This window comes from Falco naumanni, chromosome 3 (assembly GCF_017639655.2).
Source record: "Falco naumanni isolate bFalNau1 chromosome 3, bFalNau1.pat, whole genome shotgun sequence".
In the NCBI taxonomy this organism is placed as follows: Eukaryota; Metazoa; Chordata; class Aves; order Falconiformes; family Falconidae; genus Falco; species Falco naumanni.
The window spans coordinates 51237905-51260409 of NC_054056.1; the positions used below are offsets into that span (position 1 = coordinate 51237905).

Consider the following 22505-nt stretch of genomic DNA (forward strand, 5'->3'; position numbering starts at 1 on the left):
TCTAAACTATGTTGTTTTGGAACAAAAACTAGCAGTGGGATGGAGGAGCGAGAGAAATTTACTTGTTACTTACTCCATCTACTCACACACAGGGAAGAAATTTGATCACCCAGAAACTGATTGCAGGCAAATTGTAGCACACACAGGACATACAACACCCATTCCTCCTGCACCTTGCTTACATAAAATAAAGCAGCGTGCGTACACATGGAAAGCTAGTACTTCACTTCTAGAAGGTCCAGTCTTTCTCATGCTACCCTTTCTTACCCTGTTCTAGAGAAAAGAATGCCTCTTCCTTCTCTGCTTCGTTTGATTTTCTCTTACTCCCCTTCCTAACCATTTAAATCTAGGCAAAATAATCTAAGGCTGCAACAAAAGTATATGCTTACGGTGAAAGGTACACACGTGCTTCTAAACAGCTCTGCAGGAGCACACATCAGCTGAGGAAAACTCCTACCACATACCACTTACACAATGAGAAAGCACCTCAAGAGCCCATTTAGTGCAACACACTGCAGTGAGACAAAAATCAATTACCTCCTAGGAAGGGAGAGCAGCAAGATGAGAAAACGGCTCCTAGCAACTTGCAACAACAGTGTGAAAGGTAGCTATTAAAAAAAAACTCAACCAAACAAAAAACAACACACAAAAAACCTAAAAAAGAAATAAACCACTGGAAGGGAGCATAAAAGTCTGCCACACATCTCCACCGGCACATGGGGATCTTGCAGCCACAGAAGGCTGAGATCCATCATTTCCAGCCATCCATCTGGGCAGCCTGTTCTTACCACCATACTGGAGCTAGCTCTGCGTGATCAAGTAGTTTGGCAGTCTTGAAGCAATAAGACAATGATATAGAGGGTCCTGAAATCCAGATTAAAGGTTTACAAGGCTTTTACTTCACACCTGGGCTCCTGCCACAGACCAAACACCCAGCACATCAGGTGAGCCAGGTGGGCTTTGGGAATGCAGCCTCTGGTTTTGTTTTAGGTAGAAGGAAACCAACTTGCGTGCCCTGATGCTGCTCTGCAACACCAGCCAGCGCACAGGGCGGGAAGGGGAAAAATCAAGAGGTTTACTTCAGAAGTGCCCCCTTGATCCAAATCAAAACATAAAAGGCAGGCATACCTATCTTCCAATGTCTTTGCCCCACACCAGTGTCAGACCTATTTTCTCCTCCCTCAATTCATCTGCTTAATTTGGGGAAACGAGAAGGAAATGCTTCCTAAGCCTCTTTGCCTTCTCACTGCTCACCTCTGGACGTTTCTTTCCCAAAATGAAGAGTTAACAGCAAAAAAGGACACAGCATGTTATCAGAGACTCCCTCTGTGCCAAATTGCTTCTCAGGTGCCAATGTGTTAATTTTATTAATGCATCCCACCACATTTGTCTTCGCAGCATGTTTTTCCATGGCATTCTCTAGCTCACCATTGACAATGCTGGATGAAACTTGAATTGAAGAGCTGCTTTTATAGCTTTTGAAGTGGCCTCCCCCACTTGCAGCATTTCTGACAAAGAAGCTCAAACCTGGGAGTGCTGAAGGAGGAGGAAGGTGCTGCACAGCGATGTCCATCACATTGGCTAGGTTCTGGGCTGCTGCTGCTGGAGCAGGGAGGGAGTCAGCAGCTGGGAAGCAGTAGCCAGGGCAAGGACACTGGCACAGAAGTTCCAGCAGACTGCTTACCGGTGGAGCAGGAGAGGCAGCAGCAGCCACTGCTAACTAAAGAGCTCCCCAGCTGAGGAAACTCCTTCCAAAAATGGGCATTACCATCAGCTTGCAGCAGACTTCTGGGACACTGCTGTGCAGGGCCATGGGACAAGAAAAGCTGGATGCTCTGCCAGGCTGTAGAGTCTGAAAGCACAGTTTGGCCCTATATAAGAAATTCTCTTTCAAAAAGAGATTGGAACTTGTGTGAAGCTTTGGCAGAGAATGTAAATCCCTCCCACCCCCTCCCCCATGCCTCTAAGAGCTTCAAGCAACAGTCAAAACACTCCCAACGCTTTCATTTGCTGTCTCAGCTTAATACAGGACCATATACTTCTTCCTCTCCCACATGCATGTCCTCCCCAGTTTTCCAAAGGTCCACCTCTGGTAGTACCAAGACAAGCACGGGTTACGCTTCTGGCAGCAGGGGGAACAGGCTGCACAAACTACACAGTGGATCTGCAGCAACTCCTCACAGCACAAGAGTGCTCCGGAAAAGGGGAGAGGAAAGTACAAGGGGAAGAGTGTCCTTTTCTACAGATTGAAGATATGAGTGTGAGTGGTTTTGTTCATTTCAAGGGTAAAAACCAATACACTCTTATTAGCATGCATACTATAATCCAAAGCCTTCTGAGCCTCAGCGCAATAGTGCTTGGCAATGTCTTTCATATCAAAGAACTGCTGTACTGCAGAAAGCTGGGTATAAGCGGAAAAACTTCAGCAAGGAAGTCTTCCTCCTCTTCAGAAAGTTTTACCTCAACACACTGGCACTGCATTTCCTCCCTCCCTCACCTCAGTCAGTGATGCTTTCAAGGCTGACAGCAATTGCCTGCATGGCTCTGCCCTGCTGGTTCAGGACGTGACGACCAGGGTAAACTTGGTGCATGCAAAGGGGGATTGAAATTAAACTAGGATAACTGTGTGAGCAACAAAGCCAGACCCCTGTGCTTTCAGGAGGGTTGGCTTCTCTGCCCTCAAACAGCTGCCCCCTTCAGTCCCACTCCTCACAGAGCCACTCAATTTTCAGTGAGGCCACTTTTCATTTTAGTCCCCCATGGCTGTGAGTCATCATCAAAGGACTGAGGTTAGCCTCTGGAAACCACCAATTTTCTTCCTTCCTGTAAAGCTTATAGAGCCCATATGAAGTTTTTAAGAATAATTGGACCCAGGAGGGCTTGCCTTTGCTTGCTGTCACCTAACAACCCTTTTTGGTGTACAGATACCTGTATTAATACTGCTGAAGAACTGTTCACACCACATATGCCAGAAAAATTGAAGTGTGGGAGAGCAAGTTATCTGTTTACAGTACAGTAAATATCAGGTGCTAGCCACACATTGTAATTCCCTTCCTCCGCTTCCTCACACAAAAAGAGGGCATAGCACAAGGAAAAAAAAATAAATACACGTAGTTCTGTTAGTTTACCTGTAGAGTGCCAAGGCCAATGGCACTGCTCTCTCGTCCACAGCAGACAGCTGCTCTCCCAGCCTGCTCCGGACACCAGGCACAGGAATCCAAGCTTGGCATCATGCTAACCCAACTATGTGGCTTCTGGAGTAAAACCAGTTCATGTCCAGCCAAGAGAGCACAGAAGCAGCCAAAATGCAACTGCCCATACCACTGCATGCAACTAGTCCCTTAGATACTCATTCTGCTTGTGTTTTCAGGTTGTAAATTTTTTCCTTGGTAACTATGAAAGTTAGATGACTTCCAGAAGGCACCTCAGAAGTCAACCACAGGCTCTAGAAGCAAGAGCTTTGCAAATAAAAACACCCAGTGCTGCCAGAGCTAAATAAAGCAGTTGAAGTTTACCTAACTAAAAGTATGTTAACTATAATACACTATCTTAGGAATCACTGTTTCATTCTTTGCGGCTATAAGCAACAGCACGCACCACAGTGCTCTCTCCCCAGCCTGGATGGGTGATATATCCTCTGCTACTTTAATTTTCTAGTCCGTGAGTTTTTCCTTGAAAGTCTCCACCCCCAAGACTACATTCCCAAGCACTTTCTGCCCCCAAGCACTTGAACTAAATTAAGACAAAAATCAAAGCCAGCTGATTATTTATTAAACAAACAGGATACATTTTGTCTTTGGTAGAATTTAGCACTCCTGGTAGCTGTGGACTTTAAAAATTACTTGGGGGTGAGGAGAGGAGGAAGGAAGCAGTGTTTCACTTCAGGAGAGCACATCAAGAAGTCATTATTTTTTTCAAAAGCCAGCTACCTATAAAATGAAACTGTACACACGCATAAGACTTAATTAGGCATAAACAAGCATCAATAGCAACACTCATTTCGGTGATAATAGCCAGCTTTGATCATGTTTCTTTAGACTACCCTCCCCTTCAAACGATTTCAACTCTTCTCTCAACCCCTGTCAAGCCCATCTCCCACATCTGCCGATTAAATGAGGAAGAAGAAATTGGAATTAATAGGGCTGCAGGCAGCGACCTAGTGTTTTCTGCACCAAAAGCTTTACCAGGATGCAGAGAGGTCCCTAAAAAACAGGGGCCTGCAACACGTGCAAATGAAAAAAGCCACAGTTATGTACACGGAAAGGCATTCCTAAATTTTTCCAGAGAAATTCTGAATACTTTGTTTCCTGTGAGAAAATGAGCATTTGACTAGAGATCTCCTAATCAGGAAACAGACAGGTCAGGTATTTCTAGAATGCTAATGAATGTACAGAACAGAGCAGGGATTATCTGCTGCCTGCCTCAGCTGACACCAGGGACTCTCAGCATCTGAACTCCCTCCTGCTTTTATTCAAGTCACAGTTTGCAGAAAGATCTTTTGCATGAAAACAAAACAATACACAAAAGTCAGTTCCCAAATGGATACAGAGAGCTACATGTGGAGCTACAGGAAGAGAGAGCTTAGAAGCCACTTGCATCAGGGATTGTTTTCCTCTTCTGGTTGGGGAAAAAAGAGAAAACATATCCAAGACAAGAATGTGCAATAAAATCAGATTAAGGAATGTTAGTCACTCCTGGCTTCCCCTCAAAACAGAAGTCAAAGACTTTCCGCCATTCATTCACAAGATGTCCAAACAGTGAGTCTTGCTGAAAGAGTAAGAAAAAAAAAAAGAAAGAAAGAAAAAGTGAAAGGAGGTGAAGTAGGTTGCTCTTCTCAACCTACTAAAATAAGCTCCCAAAAGTGCTTTTCCTCCATCCATGTGCTAAAAGCCAAAGCAATCCCTGCAGCATCAGCAGGCGCTGTGGTCAGGGCTGGGTCCCAGCCAGCCAAGAGTGCAAATACAGTATTAAATGCATTCATACTTTCCCACTGAGACAAAGCCTGAAAAGCCTAACCACTGCTCCATCCTCTGTGCTGCCTCTTCCCAGTTAAGCCTCCCAATATTGCTCCTAAATTTAAAAAAAAAAAAAAAAAAAAGTCCCTGACTGCTTCTATTCATGTTTACACAAGGAAGAGGCTGAGGGTCATGGGCTGGAACAGCTGAGAACAGGCACATTGCTGCAAACGTGTCCTCTCTTCCTCGGATTTGGCTTAAATACTCAGTGGCTTTGCTGTTGCGATTTGGCATCCATTTACACAAACACCAGTGCGGTTCTCAGAGAAAGGACGATTGTAATTGAAACCACCAAAAATACCCATTGGCATACAACACTTGTTATTTAGCACAGACCCCCTTCAGCAGTTTTCATGGTCACGATTCAGCAGACATGGTGGCAACACTCCAAAATAAGGTCTCTTTCTCCTTTTTCTGCAAAAGGACCATGGAGCTGCACCAAGCAGCCTAGGAGAGGACCTCATGCCCCAAGCTCGACCAATTTACCAACACACTGCATCCCAACCACAAGAGAAAAAACCAGACTAACGCAGCTGCAAACAAAGCATCACGCTAAGCCTTCACAGAGCCTCTCCCAGGGAGCCCTTTCCCCACAAGCAAAATGGGCCTGGGCTGCTATTCCCAGGAGCTGACGAGTCAAATGACTTTGTGATGAAATGCTTAAGACCAGACTTGTTATTTAAGGAGCCAGTATCTCACCTGCCTCTCAAAGATAATACAGGTACATGAGACAACACACCAGAACATAGCTCCTCTCCTTACCTACAGGAGTGACACGCTCTGAAGCAGCTCTTCTCTGACTGTTTTGAATGCGTCATGCCAGCGCAGGAATTGTTTACCCAGCTTCTGCTGAGGAAATAAAGCTGGACATATAACACTTCCCAACACTTGCAGAAGCTAGTGCATGTACAAAAAAAGCTGTTGGTTTGGGCGTTTTTTTGTTTGTTGTTGTTTTTTTGGTTGTTCTTTTTCAAATGACTGAAGATAATTTAAAATGAAAATTCTTCACCTGAAAAAGGGCCTGGCTGAAAAAGTTACTGAACGGCTATGATGTGATATTTCCCTCCAGTTTTTGACACAGAACATTATGCTCTAGACTTCTTGTAAATATATCTCAACAAAAAATGGTTGTCAGCCATACAGTTTCAAAACAGTTGAAACAAAACTCCCATCCTTCCTATAAAGCTGTGCTTAAACTTCAGGCACAAGGTACCATATTTAGCATTTCCAGAGGAATGTACACAGAGATGACCAGGAGGAAGATGGCTGTGGTTGCAGACTTCCCTCTAAGCACCTTCTTTTGCTTTGAAAACAGACAAACACACTATGTCCAAAGAGAAGCAGCTGTTTACCAGCTCCCAATTTACACAACCATTATTGGGCAAGTGAACTTCCACAGATACAAGGGGGTTTGTGTTGCACTGGTCATGTCAGGTCCTCCGAGCTGTTAGACACAACCGCCTTCATGTATGAGGACTCAGAATCTTCTAAACCAAATCAGAGGAACAATTCTGCTCCTTGAAGTCTTTATTGGGTCCGAATTGAACTTGGCACCTCGGCTTTGAATCTCATCATCCTCCAGAGGTCCTGGGCTACTGCCTATTCAGATTCTTACTGGTCATTGCCCACGTGGGAGTCCTAGGAATCAGGGTACAAATAATAAGCAGCAGAGCACAGCAGCTGTTATCATGCTGGTACACCGAGAGACTGAGAAAGAACACGACAGACAGGAACCAACTTTAACAAAAATGGTAGAACCGTGCATTTGACAGGTTGTTTTAATCAAAGTAAATCACTCATACATACCTGTCCTGAGCAGATTACTCATCATAACTATTTTAAAGCCATTAGCTGGCAGCTGTTTCCCAGTTGATGTAGATTCCCAGTTGAAGGTGCAGTAGACAACGCACCCAAACTCTTGAGTTTGTTTTTTCCTCATTTTATCATTAAAAATAACTAAGTACCATGGGATCTCAGTATCTTAAAAACACTTCACGATTTCTTTTTTTTCTCCATCAAGAAAAGCTTATCAGGACAGTGCAAAAGCTGTTCATTCATAGCTTAGTGGGATGATAAAGAATTAGGCATATAACTTGCCCATCACAAAAAAAAACCCAACCCACAACTTAAAAGAAAAAAAAAAAGCAAGCTTACCCACCTTCTGCTCTTGGGAAAGCAGAATTCTGCAAGTTGCAAAAGCTCACATGCTTTATCATGGAAATTATTACATTGTTCAGGAGTGGCTAGTGGCAGTGACTGCCACCACCCTGGCAGATGCACCACTTGTGTCAACTAGTGGCTTGGTAATCATGAGCCTCTTACCCTCTGTTTCCAAAAGACACACCATTCTGAACAGTGAAAAGGAAAGCTCCCCATAAAAGCACTACAATGCAAGCAAATTCAGGAGCTGTATTTCAGTGGCCCTGTTCTTCCACACCTTACAGCAGAACTTGTCTTATTTTACTGACATGCAAGCTGCCAAGAATTGATGTTGAGATTCAAATAAGCACATCAAGTATAGATAAATACAACCACTGTTTCTTCCAAGTGCCAATATTCTCAGTGCTGCTGACAGATAAAAAGCTTGAACCATATTCTGTACTTTACTACCCAAATTCAACATCCAGCTTCCTTGCCACCTTGACACCTGGTAGGGTGTCTCCATAAACCATTCTAGCCAGGTAGCGAGGTATCTGCTCCTTAGGCCTCTCAAATTGCTGTTCAGAACAGCTACTGTTTCTGCACATGCATTTTTCAAGCCAGCTGGCTGCAAACACTAAGTGCTATAAAGAATAGTTAAACTGATTATTTGTTTTAAAATTATTCATATTTTAACTACATAAAAGAAGAATCTTGAGGCAAAAGATCTAGAAAGTGAGGTTTTGCAGACAGAATATATGAATTTGGAACTTAAGTCCTTACTGGGCGCCGTTTTAAAACCAATGAAATTTTGGTGTTCTTTCAGTTCTTTCCACATGTTTCCCACACATGTTTAAGTCTCCTGTGTGTTCCCTCTTCCTCTGGTTTTTGAATTGGACTAAAACTTTCTGTTTGTGGGTAGGTAGACTCTGGAAGAAACCTCAGTGATACGAAGACTTCAATCTCAGAACCATCAGATCCCCTCCTGCAAGCTAACAAAGCAGCCAAGCACGGAGTTGCAAGTTACATGTAATGTGAGCCCCAAGAGACCCAGACTGCATCTGCACAGGGACAAGACTTGCCCTTTGACCCTGAACTCTGCCCTAGCACTCCGCACCAAAGCTCACCACTTGGGGTATTCACGTATTTGGTGAGCTCACAGAGCCCATCCGCATGCACTGTAGCCAAGCACCACATTCAAGAGGACAGGGATTAATTCACTGCATTGAATAATAAGCATTTCTGATTTGTTTAAGGCTGTATGAAACCTAGTAACATAAGCAAATCTTATGTCTTCCTTGAAACAGTAAAAACACTAGGAGCCGGGAACCATGCCTCAGCAAGACTGGAATCAAATCCGAGTTACAGACCCCAGAACTGCATGGTACAGAGCGTGTAAACCACGCCAGTCTGCATGAGCCAGTAACAGCCCCATCATGCAAGGGGGATGTAACGCCATGCCAGAGACTCTGTGCACCTTACAGACATGGGACTGTGGCAAGCTGCATTTACAAACCTTCATCAGACCTCAGCAGAACTGCAGAAATACCTCTAGCAGCTTTCCCTCCACAGTGATCCCTCCTCAACAAGGATATAAGTTCTTGTTATTTCTATGTTCAAGCAGTACCCATCAATACATGTTGCCAACACTGACATAACTTGTAGTGCCAGGAGGTTTTTAAGACAGAGAAACCTGGTTTGCTGGAACTGCAAAGTTCACACCAGTTGCAAAAGGACCACCATGGAAGGCTACCATACAGCAAGTGCTAGCAAGCAACCTAGCTAAACAGGTTTCCACTATCAGGGGAACAATTTCCTCTCACAGCTGCTGCTGGTGCACATACAGAATTATCTTCTTCACACTTCTCTTCCAGTTCTCCTGGGACATCCACATGGAATTGGTCTAAGACAGAGGCAATAACATTTCTGAAGACAGATGAAGTTAGTGACACTGATTATCCAAGATAAGGACAACACACCCATAAACCAGACCAACAAGACTCAAGAGCATGCTACCCACACACTGTATGACACCCACGAGGGTAGAAAGGCATCTGCACCACACTCTGCAGCTCCAGTACTTCCTCATGATGCAATATGGCTCTGGGAACTAAGGATACAACTGGTGAGAGGAAGGGTGTGGGACATAACCACCGCCTACCAGCTGAACCGGGACCAACAGAGGTACAGAGCTGAAAAAAAAAAGAAAAAAACCACTCTGGGAAATATTGCTGTCTAGCCTTACACCAGGCATCCAGAGATAGGACCAGTTAGTTGAAGGGATGCTCTCCACATGACCTTCATGGGCTCCAACACCAGTGAAGCCCACTGTTAGACAGGGCTTTGTGCACACCTGCAACACCACCCTTCCTCTTTCTCACCACCACTCTGCACTTCCGAGCACTGATGCAGATGACACGTACCCTTGCGTGAGGGTCATCTGAGCAGAGGACATTGCGGCAAGCTGTTTCCTGTGATCTGTAACCCATGAGCTGGCCACTGTGGCCAGCTACTTCTGGGAATGTTTCAGAGAGGGGAGATGGGTTTTTGAGGTACTGCCAAGCCTCTTTGCCCACAGCAGCACATGTTAAATCACAATGGATATCCAGTCTGCAGCTCCTCCCAGCACTCCCCCTCACCTCTCCATCCCCTCTGGATGACATGGTATGCCTGAGATGAGCTTATATACCTACCCCTACCCCAGCGTGCCCTGCTGTGCTTGTACACAGAGACTGGTGTGCAGCAATGAATGATCTCCAATACACAACCTGTATTACAGCCCACAGCTACCGTACCGTTTCATTACACTGTATGTCCCCTGTAAGGTGACTGAGAAACTGTGCGTGTGGCAGTGGGAGGCGTGCTATGGTATGACAGCCAAATAGATCAAGGAAGGAGAAATTAAATCCCACTTAAAGTGGAATACAGCACAGGCCAGTGCTATTCTAGAGCCAGGACCTTCAGGGTAGCCTGCAGACAGCTATTCAATTCCTCTCTTCCAATGCAAGAAGTGTAAACACACCAAACTACACTGTGACAAGAACTGCCAGGTAAAGCTGTCACATGGCCTTTGAAGTCAGCCAAAAAAATCAGGGAAGGGGAAATTCCCCAATACTCTCACCAACACCTTTGCATCCACAAGTAAAAGGCAAGAGACCTGAACAGAAGACTGAAGTTAAACAAAAAAAGTTTCCTGTTTTTCATAGTTATGGCCCAGTGTAAGCACAGATACCTTGAAGAGGTCAGAAAGGCACCAGCCACACAATTACTGAAATCAACTAAATCAACTAAAACAAAAAACAATGTGATGTGCCTCTGGGCTTGGTCTGTTTACACAAGAAGTGATGTTAGCCAGATCTAGTGAAAAATCACAGCCAGAATTAGTATTTTCAGGCACCCTTGCAAATGTTAAGCTCACTAGCAAATAACAAGCAGCACTGTTCAGACTCAATTATTGTCTGTGCAGGGGAAATCCCTGGGATACCACCTTTCAGGTGCTACAGGCTGGTAAATGGAGATACCGTGTGATTACCCACATGGAAAGTTAACTCCCTCATGAAGGAACCTAACGGATGAAGAAGCAACTTTTCAACCACAGAACTGCAGGACCTAAGTTCAGTTTAACACTGGAAACAAGGATCTCACATTTTGTGAGAGATATAGCTAAAACCCACCGTGAAGAGGTCATTTGTAGCTTTGAAGACAATTCAGGCTTGTGGAGAGATCCTGTACCAAGGCTTGATGCATAAATGCTAAGTTGGCTCCCTTGTCTGCAACCCTCTCCTTCCTCCAATACTTGGGCAGAAGTTTTAAAAGCAACAAGTATGTTGCACAAGCGTCCAGTGCACTGTTAAGTGACTGAGTAATGCAGGCACAATATATATTGGCATTCCTTCTGCTATTGATATTCTGTCTCTGCTGAGAATTGTTCTCAAAATTTTAAAAATATCTTCTTGTATACTTTACTCCAAATGTGCTAAACTTTTATTTTTTCCCCCTCTACAAAGTATAAGGCATGTAAGAACTATGCAGCCTCAAGGAATGCAAGCTTAGGAAACTCCATTTCTTCTTGTTGCTGGCCACAAAAATAATACCCCTGGACTTACTTATGGGCTCTATTATAAAGCATTCATCTATTCATTTAGATTCTTGAAGTTTAGGGGAAATTCCTCTGAAACTTTATAGTTTTCTGGTTAACACAATGTGTTTTTTCCTCCCCTTTATTCATGCCAGCTGCATTTAAAACTAGACCTTAGTAAGCGCACAAAAGCAAGAATGTAAATATTACATTATTTTGTAAACAAAATCACAGCACCTGCTGGATATATACTACTAAAACTACCAAACTGGTTGGCAGAATGAAAATGAAAGAGCAATAACGCAGGCCAATAAAGTGAACAAACCGGTTGCCATCAGTGTCCAACCCGAGGTCATAATTGACATATCTCTTCTTATCATACCTCGGTGGCATTCAGGGATGAGGAAAACAGCTTTAGGTCTTTTCAAATCCTCAGCTGGTACCTCAGCTTTAGAGGAAACAGTCATGTTCATCTACAGCAGCTGAGGAGGCAGAAACACCATTTTGGAGCTTGCTGCTGCCAGCAGCTGGGTTGCCTCACCATGCCCTCACTGTCCACTGGATTCCAGCTCTCCAACTTCCACAGACACCAGGTAGTACAGAAATCAAATTAAATAAATGTTCTCCTTCAAAGTTGGGGTGTTTTTGTGTGTGTGGTTTTTTTTTTTCCTCAACTCCTCCATTATTTCTAATGGAAAAGGATCATCAGAGAAAAAAAACAGCTGGCCTAAGACCTACAGCAAACAGGCAGTTTTTCCTCACTAATTGCTGTTTCCATACCGGCTCTGTCACTGTCCCACCAATGCCAATGTTTGCCAAGTCTTCAAGCACTTGGAGCAAAACAGCCACCGGCAGCTGCACGCTTTCACCCAACACACTCTCCTGCCTGGTGAGCAACAGCCTTGCACAGCAATTAAAAAGCTACTGCAAGGAGTAGAAAGCTGAAAGGAAGAAAAAGCTATAAACTGAAGAAAGAAGTGGAATAGAAAAACCACAAGAAAATTAGCCAGGGGAGATATGAAAGTTTTTAGGGGTTGCTTATCGACAACTTCTACATCACTTAATGTCAGCATATGGCAGGAGACTGAAAAGCAAGAACAACATTGAAGTTTTCTAGGTTAATAGTTTCCTTAATATTCCCACAGGATTCTTTGCTACTCTAAACATAGCACAGAGGAAAAAATAAGATTCGAGTAGATCATCATCAGGGGCAGGTTCAAGTTCTTTCAACCTCCCCCAAACCGTTTTCTCACTTGGAACTGAAAAACATCCAGAGTTCTTACACAGAGTTAATGCTGACACTAACATTTAAATTTGGAGCATGTAATCCCGACAACACAGGCGGTCTGAAGACAAAAGAGGAGCTTTCAGTCATGTAAAAAAAAAAAAATCCAAACCAAACAGTTTGAGTTTTTATCTGTTGAGTTATATTTCAAGTTAACTTTTTAATGCCTACAAACACCTAGCAGAAACATCCTTCACTGCATGCTTGCTTTCAGTGCAGGAGTCTACCAATTAAGTTGTCATAAGCCCTGCAGTGTACTTAAGAAATTTAGAGTACTTTAGAAATTTAGCAGAAAGCCTATTCCTGAAGGCCTGAGCCTTGAGTTAATGTTTGCCTTTTATTGTGCTATCTACTCTCCCTCACTACAGGAAAACTACTTTGAGCTTGTGAAGTCTCTTCAGGTAAAATCCAGTGTCAAGGAAGAGACTGTCAAGTGCATTTCATTATTATCTGCACATTACACTTGTTTCCATCACTTACAGAAGGGAAATGACAACCAGGCACAACAGGAAAAAAACCTGAGCCATGAGCAGGAAACAATCTCTTGTTTTGACTACTAAGGAAAGATAAATAGTGGAAAATTCCCCTCATAGGAACCTTAACACAGGTGGATCATTTGACAAGTCTTCCTCACCACTGGTTTTACATGGTCAAGCCACCTGTTAGAGCAGCTTCACTATCTTAAATAAAAAGGGTCAGACCAAGGAAGAAAACAGGAAATAGTTTTATTTGAGACTAACTTTAAGTAGACATAATTGGGGGGTTATTTTATTTTCCTTTAAATACTGTCAGAGCAGCAATCTGCAATTGTAAGACAACAAATAGTAGTGTGGAGGGACAGAAAAAGTGTTTATTTGCTTATTCTTATATAGGTTACCAGCTAAAGAAGCATGAAGCTGAGTAGAGGTTCCTATTAAAGGCTGCATGAGTTCCCACTGTAAACAAGTTGTAGTCTAAATTCAGCAGAACATGTGCTGCTGGAACCAGCTTGATACAATTTTTAAGCAGCATCAACTGTTAAAGTCTATTTTTATTATTAATATATTTTGTTATGTATATTTATTAAGTTACTAAACTTTGAAACAGAAACCAAATCCCATGCAGCTTTAACACAAAATTGCAAGCAGCATTTGCTGCCAGTGACAGACCAGCAGCAGCATTTTTGCCAGGCTTCCATTCCATGCATACTGTACACTGCAACTACTACTATTTATGCAGTGCATATTTCTGCAACAGCTCCCACTCTCAGTTATTGACTGCCACCACAAAGCTCATCTGCAGGCTATGCTATTTCCACAAGTTTCTTCCTCCTTTCACTGAAAATTCTTGCTTACCAGCTGTTCTGGTTGCAATTAAAGTAACCAGTGATGACGATCAAGTACCTTCAGACCTTCAAAAATGGAGTTTTCAAGGAGGAGCAGAGAAGCAGCCTCATGCTGGCTTTCTCTGCTCAGCCACCAGGTATCACTAACCATGCCAGCAACAAAATCCAAGGCTGTTTTGTGTTTATGTTTGACAAGCCAGATTAAAAATACTATGCTTTTAAAGATGGTTAATAAAGTAGTTGAAAGATAATGACTACCCAGTCTCATCATTTACACATGAAAGAGAGTAGAGAAGTTACAGTAATTTGTTGCCAGACTTCACTGGAACAAACAGCTGCATTTTACTTATCTTCAGATATCAAAGGACTTGAGTGGGACAAAGATTACTCGGCTTGACAAGTATTCAAAGACCCCTCCAGCTCAAAACCAGAGATGTTTCTGAGGAAAATCATGAAAGGATTTAATCTAAGCCAAGCAGCAATTCCTATTATACTAGCATGATACCTACCACCATCCTCAAATCTTGTCAAAGCTAAGACAAGATGCTTTGCCTCCTCTTCAAATACAGTGGCATTGCACATTTCCAAAGGCTACAAGCAGACAAGTTCCAGGAAATAGGGGCTTCAGGGCAGTGTTAAATCATGTTAAAACTGCTGTGACCCTGCCTATCCCATGTTAGCTCCTGACTCAACTAGTTTTCTGTTCAAAGAGCTGGCTTGGAGAGTTCAGCCGCTGGGTCACACCAGCACCAGGGCAGAGGAGACAGGGTAGCAGCCCTAGGACAGTCTGACCAACAGCAGAGCTGCACCCTCCAGCACACCAACAAGCTACACCAAGTGTCAAAAGAGCTTCTTCTCCCTGCTCCTCTCCCCTTATACAGGAGCAGATAAACTGAAGACCTCAGGTCAGAAGGTGACTTGCACCCTTAACTGTTTTATTCCTTCAGACTCATGAGACCACTGTGAAAATCTGCGCAGCTCAACCAAGAGCAAAACCAGAAGCAGTTCAGTATTTTCCCTCAACATGTGCTGCAACCCGCTTCATTAATATATCAGATGCCTTCTACAAGAGCAGTAAAATTACATATTTCTTGTTCAGAAATACATTTTGAGAAGATGAAGTCAATGCCTGTGCTGTAAAATAAACAGGAAGGTTACTGAAGAACCAAAAAGATGTGAAAGACCTCAACTCAGAACTTTTCCAACTGTACCCACTCTAGAAGGCTAAGCAGAGAGTTAAAGGGTTTAGGTAGCTGGAAATAGGTTTTATTTTAGTTGCTGCCTCAAAGCCAGTTTTTGTGTTTAACACATGTGGTTAGAGAGCCAACCACCATTCCTGGGGATTATCTGCTTAGAGTATGAAAGACAATAAAACAACCCACCATCAGTTTTTCAGTCAGACCTGGGCATGTTTCCCATTAGCACATTTTTATTTTAAAACTGAGTGTGATTGCTCTGATTTTATAATACAAGAAAGCAAAGCACAGATGTTGGTACTTCGAGCAGAACAGAATTTTGCCAGGTAAATAACAAATTGCAGAGTTATGAACTGCCTCTGAACATACAGAAATATGTTGCATGGCACAGCAGTTCAAATACATTAGTCACTGCATGCAGTTAAATAAACCCAGCATCCTCCAGTCTTTGATTTAATGTAAATTAAAACAAGCCAAATCCAAAACTCAACCAGGTAAATGCACATTTTTCCCTGTTGCTTTTGGATCAAGCTTTAAGTGAGAACTAATGGTAGACAGCAGCTCTAACCGCTCAGGGATAAAAGCATGGACTGGTGTTCAGTACTGGTTTACTGTTACAGTAACGGACTATTAAAATACAACTACAAAAGAAATTACACTTGGAGCAAGTTTCTGAAGATGGTACTTAATGGCTTTTAAACACTGTCAGTTTTCCAGACTGCAAATGCAAGACAATACAAGTATCAGAAGACATCAGCCTTCTCCAACCTCTGGCTGTCCCAATTAACACCTGCAGTTCATCTGTGGCATTTATTAAATTATGTAAGGCCCTGCTGCAGTAAGCTGTAGAGTGTTATTTGCTGTTAGAATGCTCTTCAGGTTTTTTGCCTTTTATGTTTCTGAAAGAAGGGTGAGCTTTGACAAAGATACACTGAAATACACATCCAGCACTTCACCTGTCTTCTACTTGTAGGACACTTACCATGAAACCACTTAAACCTTTAGAAAGCTTTAAAATTAATTTTATTCATCGAAAGATTGCAAATTTGATCTAAAATCTGCTTTAGAGTTGACATTCATTAATTTACTGTAATTTTTATGGAGGTTACCTAACAGCAGTAGTAATACACCTGCAGATTCACAGGAATGGCAGCTGTACTCACACAACTGCCATGGGCACAATCACAGTCCCTACTGACACTCCATATACAGTCTTGTCAAGAAGACTGCCTGAATATATAAGTTTGTTATTTCTCCAAACCCCAACTCCTTCAAGCTTTTCTTGAGAATTGTTCTGCTGAGGGATATGTTTTCATCAACACTACGGATTTACAGGAATAAGGTCACTCACGGAAATTCAGGCAAAGGCGGCAGAGGTCCAGAACCTCAAACCACCACACAGGAGACACCTCTAGCCATGCTACAGATAAAACAAAAAAGCTTCTCAGAAGAAAAGTTCATTTGACCTCAGTGTGGGATCAGGGATTAGGCTTGACAGACTGCTCACCACCTCTCTCATTTCCTTTGCTCCCAGAGCTACCACAGATTTTCTGTTACTGCCCGTGCAAACTATAAAGCCTGAAGAGTAGAAGGAAGTGAAGGTCTGGTCATCAGCAGCCTCCATCACTTCCCCCAGAATCAGAATTATCAGTCCGGATTTACAGCAGTGTGCTCAGTTAGAATAAGAGCCAAATATTACTCTACTCACTATGGTTGCTTTAGTTCAGCATCTTGGTCCTGGATCTACCTCTCTTCCTTGGAAAAAAGTGCTGCACAGAGTACTTAGAGGGTGACCAGCATGTTAATTTTGCAACACTTCCCTGAGTTTCTGAACTTCCTAGGTTAAATACACCATAGTAGTAACCCAAGCAAAAGAGGAGAAATCTTGAAATCTCTTTTACCTGGTAGACCTCCACTTGCAAAGTTCAAAGAGTCATTTCAGGCAGGTTTACAATTAAAAAGTAGTTATAATTCTGCTATTTATTCCCTTCCATTTAAGAGCCTCCAATACAGTCTGGTTTGAACACACACTCTGCCTCTGGGAGACAGGCATTAAAGCAACATTTGTTAATAATATCATTCCATTTAATCATAGAAGGAAAAATGTAATGCATTCACAGTATGTAATAGTAATTCCTTTCAGTTTCTCTATTCTTTGTTTCTGCTTGAATTCACAGCTTACACTTAAATATTTTTGCAGTATTCAAGAGATTTTCTCAAGAGCTGTAGTTTAAGTCAGACAGAACAAAGGTAGTCTTGAAAAAATGATGGCCAACTGCATCATCAGATAAGCTCTTCCTTCATCCGGGTCTTGGCTTGAGTACAAGAGTTCAGTTATTATGGATCAAGTCAAACACATCCATAATTCCTTGCATTGTTCTAAGGTCTTTGGGACATCCGCCCGTTCCCCAGCAGCAGGCACCTTGCATAGAGTTCTGGGTATGTCCAATTTCAGTTACAGCCAAATGAATAAATTCATGGGCTCAAAGCATCAGCTGACATAAATCACTACTGTGCTAATGCAGTCAAAAGAGCCACATCAGTTTACAATACAGGACACAAACCATACTTGCAGCCTGGGAAAGCAAGCTGAAGGAAGACTGCCTTTTCTTTTTATAGCCCAGTTCTCTAATTAGGATTTTTGTCTGCACTGTAATTTGGCATTGGAGAAAAAAAAAAAAAAAAAAAAGAGCACCACCTACTTTCAGTAAATGTATCACTATGAGCTATAAAAGCTTGTAATAGCTGAGTTTACTCAAACATGACCTGCCAACATCCCCGAGCCTTCAAGACTCAAAGAACCATGAACAGTTATTGTTGCAAGCACACTGGGAATGGCAATTCAGGTCCACAGTGAAAAAGGCTGGCTAATAAAGCACTGACATCCCCCACCTGGGGAGGGAAGAGCTACCATGATCCTGAAAAATTTGAGACTAAAGAGATTTGAGCAGAAAGGAGGAAGTGGAGTAGAAGAGCCATCCCATACCTGGACACTAACCTGGCATGTAGGAATCCAAGCAGTGCATATACTGCTTGCCCCTGGGGACAACCACGTGAAGCACTTTTGAATTGAAAAAGTGTAAGGCTAAGCTCAGACGAAGAGCAACCAGGCAAACAAAAATCAAACTAGCAAACTGTTGCTTGATTATTGTGCAAAGAGTAATTTACCTATTTTGCCACTCCAGGAACAAATAGTTAAGCTGTTTTAACATGCTTGTATAATTCACTTGACAAGAGAAAGGATAGCTCAGCCAAAACCAAGGAAAATAGCTAAGATGTCTAACCATGCAGTTGATAAACAGTTTGCTCTGCTAGAAAAAAAAACCCACCTTCAACTATTCAGTCCTTCCATGCCTGCATACTTCTGCCCAGTTCTTTCAAACCCTCCCTACTCCACAACTGAGAGAACAGCCTTTGGCAGCCATCTCCCAGGACTCCTCCCACTGAAGGGCAGCAATCCCCAATCCAACAGCCTAGGGAGCCCACGTTCTGCAGTCTCCTTCAAAGTCACAGAAGAGGACTGGCCTTGCGCTAGCATCCCCATCACCTTAATTTCCAGCATCTGAAGTCAGAGTTTAAGGTGTGAGCTGAAGCACTGGCAGGCACATCACATTCCACTGGATGGCATAATGACTTCTTGGTGCTAGTCATCTCATTCTCTAATGCAAGTCTCCAACAGAAGGACCAGCATTGGTCCATCACCCCAGTCTAACAACAGGGGAGCAAAGAACGAAGAGACAAGCAAGGTTTCACTATCTCCCATCACTGTTCAAGGGAACAATTTCTAATGGCTTCTTCTTAGAAAAGGAAATGGACATGATTGTTTGGGAGCATCCACAAGTATGAATTTCAAATGTTAACCTGAGGAGTCCCTTATTAAAGGTGCCATTAATTAAAGGGATAGGCCAGAATTTACTGTTCCCTTCAGCTTTATAGAGGGAGAATGTGTGTTGAGAAAGCTTTCAGGCTTTGCCACTCATGAGGAGGCATGGGCCTGTCTTCCCTCTTGTATAAGTTCCCTAATTGTCAGCATGATTCTTTTCACTGAGCAACAGGTAAAAGAAAATCTGTTTAAAAAGGAAACACTGCACTCTTCCATTAAGGTTACAAGTTACAAATTTCCACAACTAGTATGCTTCTCCTACAGAAGAGGAGCGAGCATTTTTTCCACATGCAGTCAACAGTTTTCTCTCATCTGCCTACTTCTGTGATCAGTGTTTCGGTGGCAACCCTCCTCCCAACACAGAGTTGGGGATACTTGGTGACTTCAGCAGTCTGCCCAAGAAGAGCATGCATTCTGAACAGGATTGATCCAGAGACATGAATAAACTCAAACTGATGCAGGCACGACAAAGTCATGCAAGTGATTTCCCATGACCTGACCCACCACGAACATTCACAAGCCCTAACAGGCACTGCCGGAAGCAGACTTAATAGGAGTTGTCATCCACCTTCGCATTTTCTGTACAAGGGAGAGCTAGCAACCCAAGTCCTTTCTCTCAGAGATTTCCACTCATCTGACAGACACACAAACAAAACAAACTGCTCTAGACCATCTTCTCCATTGCCTCCTGGAGCACTTGTTCCCATCTAAAAGAAGGTGGCAAACAACACACTCTCAATGGGCAGGGCCGTGCAGCCCTGGATGTATCTGACACCACCAAATCAAACCACACACTGCACCAGCTCACACCAATGAGGAGGCTGGAGCCTCCTGCTAAATCCTTATCAGTAAAAACACCCACATAGCAGAAGTTCAAGCCAAAAAAGCTACATGACTGCTCAAAGTCTCAGATCAAGTCTCATTTCTTACTCTGCTACTGACAAGACTAAGTCCAAAAGCCCTGTGCTATAAATCACTACATGACTGAAAAAACTGTGGAGGTGGTGTTAACAAAGTGTTAGGTTCCCCTGGGGTTTAAGTAGCTCTGTCGGAAGACATCCTGACAGAAAATCCAATCCTCATCTGAAGCAACCGCCAAACATGGTCTTTAAGGAGAAGGTTCCAGTATCTGCAACAAAGGCCTGACAAGAACAACACACAGCCAACCTGATGTCACCTTGACCTTTGGGCAATTCTGCCCAGGGTTTGCTTGATGATTCAAAATAGGAAAATTTAACACTCGTTAGTGTAAGGACAGAGGGGAGAATCATCATTTGTCTGTCTGCCAAGTCAGCATAGTAAAACAAGTCCTCATTTGTGACAACTTTTTTTTTTCTTTTTATAATTGCCTATCTGTGTGCATTCACACACTATACAGGCATGAGTCATTTGGGTATGACACTGACTGTCAAGATGGATAGATAAGATTTCTAAATGTGAAGTAGATCCCTTCCCTCAAACAAGTGGAGTAGTGCAGTTGGCATGCTCAAGTGACGACACAGTACCACTATCACGAGGTACACTCCCCTCAGAAAAAGAGGGGCTCATGGTGATTCTTAGTAAGTTATCCTTCAAACACCTTACAGGCAGCAACAGAGTCCCTTTGCCTGCCCTGAAGTCATGCCATTCCTGCAAGCTGTACTGAAGTGCCTGAGGACAGAAAAGGCTCCTAGGTTCCTCTTACATCATCTCAAACCTTAAATGGGGGCCGCAGATCCAGGCTTCACCTTCCCCCAGCACACACTGAGGCACCAAAATGAAATTGCATCTTACCTTGTCTTTGTATAAAAACCCTGAGCAGTGGATGAGCACTTGAAACAGCCTTGAAGAAGTTGTCATCGTTATTAATTGGGAGAAGGTCTCCATGCACATCAGCATATCCAATCATCACTTCCAGGTTGGCTATATGATGAATGTGAAGAATTAGTTTGTAGAAGTCTTCAAACTTTCCTGGCTTGTAGCGATCCAGAGAGAACCTTCTGAACTCTGCCCCAAACTGCAACAGAAAACAAAGAGAGCATCTGCTGTCAAACATCACCACAGCCCAATGCTCTAGCTTGGCATCTGAACATGATGTACATCACCCCTCTCTTTCTATGACGAATACAGATACCTATCTGTGCTTTCAAGTCTACAAATGGCCTTTTAGGTCCTCACATTAGAATATAACCATGGCTACCAAGACACCACCCTACCTGACAATAGAAATGCTCAAGTGTGCCACTTTAAAAGGAAGTGCATTTTTTCAATATTAAGATTTCATTAAATCCTCAAGAGGATAATTGCATTTGTAGGATTTAACTTTGAAGCTCCATCATTCATTATCATCACCTCAGGCATCCACAGAAACATTCTTCTCCAAAGCAGAAGTGTTCACTCTACTGCTTTCAAAAGAAGTTACTCAGCTATTCAAACAACCTTATAAAAATTCTTTGCACATTTCCCATCAATACCACTGGGATCCCAACCACAAGACCTTTAAAGAAGTGTGGTATGCGAGCGCACACAGCTTGTTATTAGGAAATACACTCACTCTACATGTCCCCTGAATTTCCTGGTAATCTATACAGGAGGAGGAAAGTTCTTATTCTAAGTTAGTTTTCATGGGTTTGATTTTTCTGTCACTTTTTATTTTTGAAGCTCTACAGACCATTAAGTGGCTGTTAAAAAAAAAAAAAAAGAGGGGGGTGACAGTGCGGGGTGGTGATTTTGCACAATTGAAAATGTTATAAAACTTATTTTAAGTCAGTCAGAAAGTAACTGAGGAAAAGATTGCAATGGATCTTACTCCTGATATTAGAAACAAAATATGCTATTAAAAATAGAAGGAAAAAATATGATTCTCTAATCAAGGAAACGAGGAGGATGAAAACAGGCATCTAGTTGAACTAAGTAGCGTAAGTCATCTTTCTGGTACATTTACTTTCATAACTCAGAGTGAGTAGTACTAGTAAATCTGTTCATCATTCATCAGCTGAACCTCTAAACCCATGTTAACTCACTCCTGAAAGCATGGAACCACATCCATAAATCCAAGAACAAGGAAGGCCATGACTAGGATCTCACGGAAGTTCTCATTTGCCATGTCAATCAATACCAAGGCAAGAAACCAAAGACAAACTAACAGGCAAACAAAAAACAAAGAAAAAAAAAAAAAGAGAAATTATCTACAGAAAATTCTCTTCTCAAAATGGAAAATGACTTGCTTAAAGGTTCTCAGATGTTAAATCAACTATACATGCAAGCCGTTCTTTTGCTGAGACTAACAAAAGTATGAATCATCACCATAATAATCTTCAAGAAAAAAAAAGAAAACACAACCCTACCGACTTTGGGTGCAACTATGTTCTCAAATTACTTCCGCAGTTGTGAAAATCCCACTCTTCAGCATCAAAGCTTAGTTGTGATCATCTGAAAGCTTGTTTAGTCAAATTATGCCGCTTGTTTGTAGTATTAACTGCTAGTTCCAGTTTGGATTTCAATTCAGAGTGCCCATCCAAACGCACTAAAGCTGAACAAACCACAGCTGGTTCCAGTGGAGGGAAAACAGTCCTTTGTCCTCCATGCCCTGCTCCTCTCCAGAAA

At 42.6% G+C, this 22505-nt stretch overlaps 1 protein-coding gene across 1 annotated transcript in view; it reads right to left on the reverse strand.

Moving 5' to 3' along the window:
* PARD6G (par-6 family cell polarity regulator gamma) overlaps window positions 1-22505 on the reverse strand; it is a 68065-nt gene that overhangs the window by 33581 nt on the left and 11979 nt on the right. Inside the window, exon 2 of the mRNA XM_040588621.1 lies at window positions 20694-20916. Coding sequence (XP_040444555.1) covers window positions 20694-20916 — 223 coding nt within the window. The remainder of the gene's footprint in view (window positions 1-20693; window positions 20917-22505) is intronic.